Source organism: Mastacembelus armatus, chromosome 15 (assembly GCF_900324485.2).
Source record: "Mastacembelus armatus chromosome 15, fMasArm1.2, whole genome shotgun sequence".
In the NCBI taxonomy this organism is placed as follows: Eukaryota; Metazoa; Chordata; class Actinopteri; order Synbranchiformes; family Mastacembelidae; genus Mastacembelus; species Mastacembelus armatus.
In genome coordinates this window covers 1,913,641-1,923,934 of record NC_046647.1, presented here as the reverse complement: position 1 = coordinate 1,923,934, position 10,294 = coordinate 1,913,641, and the positions used below count along the sequence as shown (strand labels likewise).

Genomic DNA, 10,294 nt, shown 5'->3' with positions numbered 1-10,294 from the left:
TCCCATTCTTCCAATCTTTGTTGTTGTAAGTTATACATAGACTACATCTTCAAATCGAATAAATTCAGGTTTGGGGCTGTAAGATCACAGCTCAACTCAGCTGTCTCCAACTTGATTTTGTGAAACTAAACGTGTATTTCACATAATGATGTGATTTTATTAATTACATATTTCTTTTACTACAATTTGGATCAACCTTTTTAAGAAAAATACTGTAATGTATGGTGCTCTTTTAACTAATCATAATATTTTGTGAATTCAGTACAGTTTTCTATGGGGTCTGCTGCTATTATAGAGTAGACTATATAATCAGTGATTAAGCTGATAAATTAAAAAAGGGTATTATAAATGGTTTAATTTAAAAATATTAGCTGCTTTAGCTCAATGTAAAAAACTACAATTTTCTAATACTACAAAAAATGTAAGCTTATTCAGAATTTTAAAAGAATGAAGACATTAACTAGCAAATGTAATTTTTAATATTAGTACCAGCTTATTTCACTTTTAATGCTTATTTTAGCTTGAATATGCAAATGTTATGTAACATACTTTTAATGTATCCATCAATTGAATATAGTTCAACTCTATAATTAAACCTTAAAAAACAATTGATATTAAAATGTCACACCATGTCCCTGTCTCCATCCTTGGAAAGGAAGTAGACATTGTGGACTCCTACAAATATCTTGGAGTCCACATTAACAACAAACTGGACTGGTCAAACAATACAGATGCACTCTTCAAGAAAGGACAGAGCAGTGTAGTGATTGCACTGTTCTTTGCAGTCGTGTGCTGGGGAGGTGGCATCAAGGCTGGTGAGGCCAACAGACTAAATATGTTGATCAGGAAGGCAAAATCTGCTGTTGGACTGGAACTGGGAAGTCTGGAGGCTGTGGCAGAGAGGAGGATGGTAGACAAAATCAACTCCATACTGGACCCAGGGACCCACTTCCCTCTAATTCATTTTGCAGCCAGCATGTAGGCTTACTAGCTAATTTAGTATACTTTGTGTTCCTAAATGTTGGTTAAAGGGCCTCCGTTTGCAACCCACAGTGTTTCTGTCACTGGTAAAATACTGAACAGTTTAACAGGAACAAGAACTACAGGATTGTTTGTAGCTATAAACAATTTTCAATGAAGCTCCATCAAAACCTGAAGGGTGCTGTAGTTTATACTAAAAAATACTCTTCCTTTACTAAAAATAATAAAGTGTCCAAATTTTCTATTGGTAAATAGGCAATAGTTACACATCTCTGTATATATGATGAAAATAAAAAGCTACAAAACAGACAAGTGGGAGAAGTTCTGCATTTCTGTTTACAAATTCTGTCCATAAATAAGATTACATCACACTGTCACGGTTATACTTTTAGTGTGAACTCCAAATCGTCTTTAAAATCGTCGTTAAAACAATAATCAATTAGTAATTGCTTAGAAGATCCACATAGAGGAAAAAAAAAGAGGGCACCGCCTAGAAGACAAAACTTAGGAAAACAATGTCGCCGCCTTCGCTCCCGCCCAGCTCATGTGACAAGCTCTTGTTCTGTGATTGGTGGCTTTGAAATACATGGTGCGAGCTCATTGGACAGTTTTGAACCGGTTCAGAACTGCGGTGAATTCAAACAAGCATCCCAGCGGCAGTTTGTACATATCGTACGAAACGAGACATCGTCAGGTATGTGTTATTCATTATACATTTTATACAGGTCAAATATGACTCCAGTGATCTGTGCGATCAGCAGTAATCGAGGACCAAACGCATCTGGAAAGAAATTGGGGCTACCATTAGAAAATAAATGTAGCATTACGCTCGTCAAGAGGTTAAGCTTAGCTAACCTTAGCATGACTAAAACGGTAGCTTCAACGACAAGGGAGCTGACCATTAGCGCGTTCATATGAAGTTACTGTCGAAAACACTGGCATTAGTTAACAGCCACTGAGGAAGTAAGTTTATTTACTGTTACTCAGACAACGCAACGTTAACGTTAATTTGTCTTACTCGGTGATTGTAATACCAACTTGTGCACGTTGTAATGCTTCCTATGCAATAAGTTAACATTACTGTAAACAGCTAAACTGAGAGTAGTAATTTCAGCTGTTGGATTTGTCTCAGCAATTTAGCGTTAGAAATTCACAGCGCTGTTGTTTTATTAAATAGTCACATTAACCTAATGGCACTAAGTTAACGCTAGCGTTAGATAAAATCGCGCAGTGTGAGGAAACGCTAAGCATTGGTTGACGCCGTTGGAGACTAATGAAACCCTGTTTTTCTTCTTTCAGGCAAAAATGGAAGACTACTTGAAAATAGAGAAAATTGGTGAAGGTCTGTCTTAATGTTTTCTGCTCTTAATTAAATGTATTCACTTTATTCATACTACAGATGTTCTGCAGATAAAATGATGGAAGCAAGGTTACGGTAACATTATCATTATAGGTACCAATGTCATGACCATAAAGTGTATTTGGCGTCAATTAGGGTCTGCCTAACACTATAAAATTACCTTAGGTGTTTGTTGGTCTTGCAGGTACCTATGGGGTGGTGTACAAGGGCAGGCACAAGGCCACAGGGCAGGTTGTGGCTATGAAGAAGATCCGTCTGGAGAGTGAGGAGGATGGGGTTCCCAGCACTGCTGTCAGAGAGGTCTCTCTGCTTCAGGAGCTGAAACACCCCAATGTTGTACGGTATGCTCACTTTGTCTGGAGTAGTGGCTTGTGGAGAACAGCTGCATAAAATCTCACTAAAGTGTGCCCAAAAATAACAAGTGTTGAGCTTATAAAATGGCTGATGGTCTACTTTTGCTGTTGTCATGGCATGTGTCAGCTCTGAGTGGTATGTCACTTTTTTATGTGCTGCTGTTTTACTTTCTTACAATGCAAATAAATGCTATGTGACTGTCACACACATACCTGCAGGGCTACAACAACTAATCTGTAATTGATAAAATTCAGTTATTTAAACAGTTGGCAACAAACATACTTATAAATTAGTTAGGTCTAGTGATGTAGTTGTTTGGCACGGTGATGCAGTGAGTGGTTATGGAGATGAAAATGGCAGAAACAGAGAAGAAATTTCTGCAATTAACCAATTTTGACACTATGTGGAAAGTGGTGGAGCCTCCTTCTAGTTTTTCTGTTATGTGGTCAAATAATCAGTCTGATAATAGTTTTTGTTTCTCAGGCTAATTGACAGTAACTTGTACATCTCACTGAGCAGACAGACTTCTGTTTTTATCTGATGTCGGTCCACATTGACTCTTAAGACCCATGTCACCCTTAACCTCTGCATGTTGATTTAGGCTTCTGGTCTACATTTCCTCTGAATTTAGTGAATTTAAAAAAAAAAAAAAAAGCTATAGCCCATATAGGACAGCCAGATGTAACGTGCAGCACCCAGTGGGAGATTGTCCAAGTCAGACTTAATGTTCAGGTGCATGTCTGAAAGCATGTCACTTCAATAGGGTTTATACCATTCACCTTCAGTGTGACATTTTAGTAAAGTGCCTTCTTTGTGTAATAGAACTTAAGATCTGTTTAAATGTTACTGCATAAAATGTATTATTTTTTTATTGCATATGTTTAAGGTTCATATATTGACAATAAACAGAACAGAACTCTTTATATTCTTTAATGAGTCATTAATCAATTAAGATAGGCATTTGTTGCAGCCCTAAGTGACATAGGATGCAAAATTGACATCAGCCACTTTTTGATCTCACAGTAACTTCGGAAAGGGCCACAAAGTTACTTAGAAATCACAGAAAGACGTCAACATGGGCGACCAGCATGTCTTTGCTGCCAGTGCCAACAAAAATGTATTTACAGTGTTGACTCCACTCTTTGTACAAGTAGTCTGTTGGCTCTGTTAGCAAACACTAAAAATGGTCCTGTGTTTAAAGCTCAATGTCTTTTGTGTATAGGGATGTTGTTATAGGTCCAGTAAAAAGGTAAACATTTCCAGTGTGATTAACAGAATTGATTGGATTATTTGACACAAGACCACTGCAAGGTGAGTCACTATGAGTTTACAACTCTGGAAAGGTGTCATATTTGATCCTTTGTCTTTACAGTCAAAACATGTTTACCCAGGTTTTCACTACACCATTTTTGATTGCAGAGTGCAGTGCATTGCCAGATTGTTTCAGCTTTCATCTATGGAAACTTTCTAAAACATAAATATTCATGCACTGCACTAAAAACATGAATACATAAATACAGTATGAACTTACTTGTGTATATTTGTATGTCAGACTCCTGGATGTCCTGATGCAGGAGTCTCGCCTCTACCTCATCTTTGAGTTCCTCTCTATGGACTTGAAGAAATACCTGGATTCCATTCCCTCTGGCCAGTACATGGACCCTATGTTGGTTAAGGTAATTGTTTGCTTGTCATTAAACTCTCAGCCCTCCATCTTAGGGATCTTCTGTTTGTGTATGACAAGTTCGTTTTTGCAGGTGAAGAATTTGGGTTAGTACTGTGGAATCTTATATGTTTCAAGAAACATGTTGACCTGAAAATACTAATGCCAGTTATGTGCTGTTTTTTAAAACTGCTTATATGGTTATAATATAATGTTATGTTAATTTTATTATATTGTATATATAAATGCCATACATTCTACTTTTTATTTATTTTTTTAATGGGCCAATCTGAATGGCAGCTGGTCAGAGTACAACATGATTGTATTAAAAGCTGAATTGAAATCCACAAACATTCTTGTTTCCTTCATCAACATGTGTAAGTGCAGTGTGGAGAGCTTTGATGACTGCATCTTTCATTGCTCGGTAAGCAAACTGGTTTGGGCCGAGGTTGGCAGGGATGACAGTTTTGTTGTGAGAGTATGAGTCTTTCAAAGCATTTGGTAATGATTGAAGTTAGAGCAACTTAAAGCAGTTATTCAGGCAGTTCACTCTGGTTTTCTTTTAAACCTGGATGATTGCCGCTGACTTGAGGCTGGTGGGGACAGCAGACTGTAAGAGCGAGAGGTTAAAAATGGTGGTAGATACCTCTGCTAACTGGTCTGCACAGGCCTTCAAGATCCATCCAGTGACTCCATCTGGACCAGCTGCTTTCCTCATGTTGACCCTGCATAGTGTGGATCTGACCTGATGCTGGTGTAGCTGTGTTAGGTCATCCTTTCCTGGCAGTGACGGATGGCTGCTGACGTCACTGTTCCGCTGGTCAAAGTGAGAAAAGAAATGTTTCAGAGTGTCTGGCAGAGTACTGTCTATGGGTTATATATCTGTGACTGTTCTTGTAGCCGCTGAAGGTCTTTATTCCTTGCCACATTCCCCTGGAGTTGTTGGGAAAGTGTTCCTCAATGTATTGCTTATACCTGCATTTGGCCTCTCTGATGCCTTTTCTTAGGCCTGAACGTGCCTCCTTGTAGACTAGTAGGTTCCCAGACTTAAACGCTGAATCCCGTGTTTTGAGCAGAGATCTCACCTTGCTGTTGAACTACAATTTCTGATTGAAGAACACTTTAAAAGTTTTAGTTACAGACGCACGCTCAGCACAGAAGTTTATGTATGAGAGCACAGCTGATGTGTCCCCCCAGGTCTGTCCCCTTAGCGAAGACTCCCCAGTCTGTGTCCTCAAAGCAGTCCTGCAGGGCTGAGGTGGCTTCCTTAGTCCATACTCTGACAGTCTTTGTGGATGGTCTTTGTCTGCAGCTGAGTTTGTGTGCTGGAGTAAGGGACAGAGACAGATGATCTGAATGTCCCAGATGCGGCAGAGGGCTGGCTTTACAAGCATATGGAATGTTGCAGCATACTTGATCTAAGGTGTTTTTCCTCATCAGGGAAGTTTACATATCTGTGAAATTTGGGTAGAATGGACTTTAAGTTGGCATGATTAAGGTGCCCTCTCTTCAACCTCTCTCTGGAGAGAGGTTATGGAAAACTTCCTGTATTGTCCCATTACCAAGAAGAGGCCATCCCAGTAACCTTAGTGCCTTCAGACCAGTAGCGCTAACATCATATGTCATGAAAGTGTTTGAGAGACTGGTTCTACAACACCTGAGGTCTCAAGTGTCTGAATTTCTGGACCCCCTACAGTTTGCATATCAGGAACACATCGGAGTGGAAGATGCCATCATCTTCTTAATGCACAGAGCATACTCCCATCTGGAGAGGCAGGGCAACACTGCGAGTCGTGTTCTTTGACTTTTCAAGTGCTTTCAGCACTATTCAGCCCCACCTGCTAAGTGCAAAGATGCAGGATATGGAAGTTTCCGCAGACATGGTGGAGTGGATCACAGACTACGTCACTGGGCAGCCACAGTTTGTTCGCTTAGATGGCTGCATATTTGATGTGGTGATGAGCAGCACCAGTGCACCCCAAGGAACTGCACTGGCACCATTCCTGTTTACACTACACCTGACTTCCACTACAACTCAGGAACCTGTCACCTCCAGCCACAGACTAATTCCTCCTAAAGCCAAGACTGGCAGATTCAAGAAGGCTTTTGTGTCCATGACCATAAGACTCTGACCATAAGACACACACACACACACACACACACACAATTACTTTATTGATTGCTATTAACATACTTTACAGTATTCCTGTGCTGTGGGTAGTATTCCAGCTAAGCTAGCAGAGTCTCACAAACCAGTATTAACATTCTGTGCCAGACTTTTTCTCCACATAAATATCTTATTTAGAACAACTGCTGCATCATCCTGATACATTGTACATTTAAAAGACTAAAAGGTTCTCAGGTTTAAAGCCATTTGACAACTGCTCCTCTTCAGAGTACTGGCAAGTTTTCTTGATTTATCCATGCACTGTTTGATTCATGGTTCTCCCCCCACCCACCTTTTAGAGCTACCTTTACCAGATCTTGGAGGGCATTTTATTCTGTCACTGTCGTCGAGTTATCCACCGGGACCTGAAACCCCAGAACCTCCTGATCGACAACAAGGGTGTTATTAAACTGGCAGACTTTGGCTTGGCTCGGGCTTTTGCCGTCCCTGTCAGGGTTTATACTCATGAGGTGAGAATCCACTAATACCAGTGGCATGCTGTGGACTAAAGTGGCCACAGTGGTCATTCATCATCTCTGAGTGGAAGATGTATTAGGGGATATTTAACATCAGCAAACAAAAAACCTCTAAAGCCCTTGTGTATGTTCTCAGGTAGTAACCCTTTGGTATCGGGCTCCAGAGGTCCTCCTGGGGTCACCCCGGTATTCAACACCTGTCGATGTTTGGAGCGCTGGGACCATCTTTGCTGAACTCGCCACCAAGAAGCCTCTATTTCACGGGGACTCGGAGATAGATCAGCTTTTCAGGATCTTCAGGTAGACACACCAGAGCACACATACATTTATACTGTAGGTCCAAGTAAGCTTAAATAAATGTCCACTGAAATTTAGCCAAATTAAATCAATGACAAAGTTAAATGATGGCAGTGTCCCAGACTCATCTCACACATAAGGACACAACCGTTATTAATTTTTTTTTTTTTTTTGTACTGTTGACTCAGATGCTTGAGTTATGGAGAGATGGAGGCCTGCCACTGTGGAACAGTGCTTTTTCCACAATAGCATTGTGCTGAGATCACTTTTTATATCTGCCTCAGTGTGTAACTGCCATGAATTTATCTGTAAATAAACATTTTGTCTCACCTGATTGCTGGGAAGCCAACAACAAAGCTAACCTTTTTAACTCCATTGGAGATGGAAGAAATATGTGATACTATTAAAGATGGCATCCAGTAAGTTTTATTTGAATTTTCTCATGACAACTTGTATTTGCTGCATTGTTTGATCAATCAGCAATGTTCAGCCTGCAAACATTTATGTCAAAGTAGGTGTGTATCTCCAGGGCTGACAGTAGATTTAGTCCCTCGTTCCTTTGGTGAAATACAGGTTGTTTCTGACATCCATGATCCCCTGAAACAGTGCTTTCCTGCAGAACTTTATGGAACCTTTTTTTTTCTTCCCAGGACTCTGGGAACCCCAAACAATGATGTGTGGCCTGATGTAGAGAGTCTTCCTGACTACAAAAACACCTTCCCTAAATGGAAGTCTGGCAACCTTTCGTCAATGGTGAAAAACCTGGATAAGAATGGTCTGGACCTACTGGCGGTAAGGCTGAATGAAGTTAAGCTATAGAAACACAGTTACCGTAGTACAGCTCAATGCAATCTTGTTGTAGGTCGGGGGTAGCCAACCTCTATACTTGAGAGCCACTGCCCTGCTTATTTTTCTGCTCTTAACTTCCTCCCTGTTCTCACCTCTATGCCAGTTCATGACATCTTCTAGTCCTGGATGTCCCTGTACTGAAGGGCCTCTCTTTTGTGTGCCACCTTAAACTCTTTAGTGAGACCACTGAATAGGAGCCACAAGACGTTGCAGTCCTGTAGAGGACTGCGCTGCTAAGGCTGTGGGGAAAGCCCAGCCTCTTGCAGAGAAAACCAGACATTCCATTTCCAGGGCCTCCACTGTTGACACTAAGAGTAAGCCAGCAAGGGCCACAAGACTCTAAGTAAGATGGAGTAATGATAAACCCATGCTGTAAATCTATCCAGCAAGCCTGACTTGTTGACCTTGGTAAGCCAACCTTCCAGTTCTTTGTTGGATTTCTGAATGGTGGTAACACCTTTCAGAGTAGAGTCAAAGAACTTCCTCAGACTCTGTACTGACTGCCCTCTGTTGGAGGGGGGATGACCATCCCAGATAAGGAGAAACAGAAAGTGTCAACCACTTTCCCCCTTTTCAGCACCATGGATCTCGACTTTATGAACTTAAAGCTCATTCTTGCCCACGTGACAAGCTTCTTGAGGGACAGATGTGGTGACAGTAACATCATCATGAATCATGATCATGAATGCTCTTATCGGGGGTTCTCCCACCCCTTGGGATCTCCTACGGATATCTTTCTGAAGAATGTTCTGTAGCTTAAATGGGTTTTTCTCTCTCATGCTGTGATGCTAATTCGTCCTGCCCCGGGTACTGTCTTTCCGAGCCATCAACTGTCTTTCCAGTGCTCACCAAATTTTTGTTGGTTGGCACCTAGTCTTTCCTAGGTGCTTTTCCCAGGCTTCAGTGCGCAAGATATATCTTCTTAGATGCACTGGGACGCATCACCAGTGATGTAACCGGAAGTCAATGGGTTTCATTGCCTAAATTAAAACTGCTCAAAAGGTCACTGGGTAAGGGTGACTGATTCCCGTTTTGGCCCTCCATCTTTCAGAGCAAATCTACACTGCAAGGTAGAGAATAGGCCACAGAAGTGTCTATATATGTTGTTGGAAAACAACATGTACAATAGTATGTTAGTGCCATCAACAGCTATCTCAATCATTGTCCACATTTGTCTCCATTCACAATTTCAATGACATTAATGTCAACAGAACACAAACATTAAAGTGCCAGAAAAACAAAGCATATGTTTTCATGTTTTCCCTTGGTGGAAGGTAGATTTTAAAAAAATTAAAAAATGCACACGTTCAGGGTGTACCCCTGCCTTCCACCCGAGAGAGAGCCCCGTGACCCTGATCCAGGAAAAGCGGGTATAGAAAATGGATGGATGGAAAAAATACACACCTATATCTAACTAGGGTTGGTCACTTGAACTTGCATGGCGATCGCATTTAAATTCTTAGTCTTTAAAAAACATCTCTGTATAATCATGATGCAGGAATGCCAGTTACATCATTACAGGCTTCAGCTTCTAATAAACTAACTTTTTTTTTTTTTTTTGTCTTGCTTCTATTTTGTAGAAAATGCTGACCTACAATCCTCCTAAGAGAATCTCAGCACGGGACGCCATGGCTCACCCATACTTTGATGACTTGGACAAATCCACCCTGCCGGCTGCCAGCATCAACAAAATCTAAAATGTATACTGATTTTACAATCAAGCACATTTATACCTGTTGTGGATTATCATTATGTAAATATGTACGTGTGTGAAAATTGATGGAGAACTTTTTAGCAAAGTTTTGTCTTTCAACAGTCTTTTCAATAAACTGCACTTTCTGTCATTCACTAGACTTTAAGTGATTTATTACACTGTTCTCAGTATTGACCTGAAAATATCAGGTATTACAAATTTAAAACATTTGAAATTATCAAAAGGTAAGTCATTCTGTACTAAATGAATGGTTGGACCATTTGGTGTTTTTATAATCTAGGACATTCTAATGGTAGATCTGGGGTCTTATTTTTAAAATGTGTTCACAAATCATAGAAAAGATGTATGCTAAAATAAGATTTTTCAAACTAGACACATGTCCCCCCCAATTTATCTTATAAATCAGTCATCTAAAGAATACACAATTAACCAT

The 10,294-nt window shown here is 40.3% G+C and overlaps 1 protein-coding gene across 1 annotated transcript; it reads left to right on the top strand.

Moving 5' to 3' along the window:
• The first annotated feature begins 1,602 nt into the window (after positions 1-1,602).
• cdk1 (cyclin dependent kinase 1) lies at positions 1,603-9,995 on the top strand. Its single transcript, XM_026309917.1, has 8 exons — positions 1,603-1,675; positions 2,281-2,323; positions 2,526-2,682; positions 4,248-4,371; positions 6,825-6,995; positions 7,138-7,301; positions 7,949-8,090; positions 9,728-9,995. Exons 2-8 carry the CDS (start codon positions 2,287-2,289, stop codon positions 9,842-9,844), a joined length of 912 nt encoding a protein of 303 aa, XP_026165702.1. The 5' UTR covers positions 1,603-1,675; positions 2,281-2,286; the 3' UTR covers positions 9,845-9,995.
• Positions 9,996-10,294: the final 299 nt, after the last annotated feature.

What these genes read in the sequence shown, in the direction of transcription:
- cdk1 (XM_026309917.1), top strand. Translation starts at nt 2,287, where the DNA reads ATGGAAGACTACTTGAAAATAGAGAAAATTGGTGAAG. An exon ending in AAACACCCCAATGTTGTACG is followed by an intron (nt 2,683 to 4,247) that starts GTATGCTCACTT and finishes TTTGTATGTCAG; the next exon opens with ACTCCTGGATGTCCTGATGC. An exon ending in TCAGGGTTTATACTCATGAG is followed by an intron (nt 6,996 to 7,137) that starts GTGAGAATCCAC and finishes GTATGTTCTCAG; the next exon opens with GTAGTAACCCTTTGGTATCG.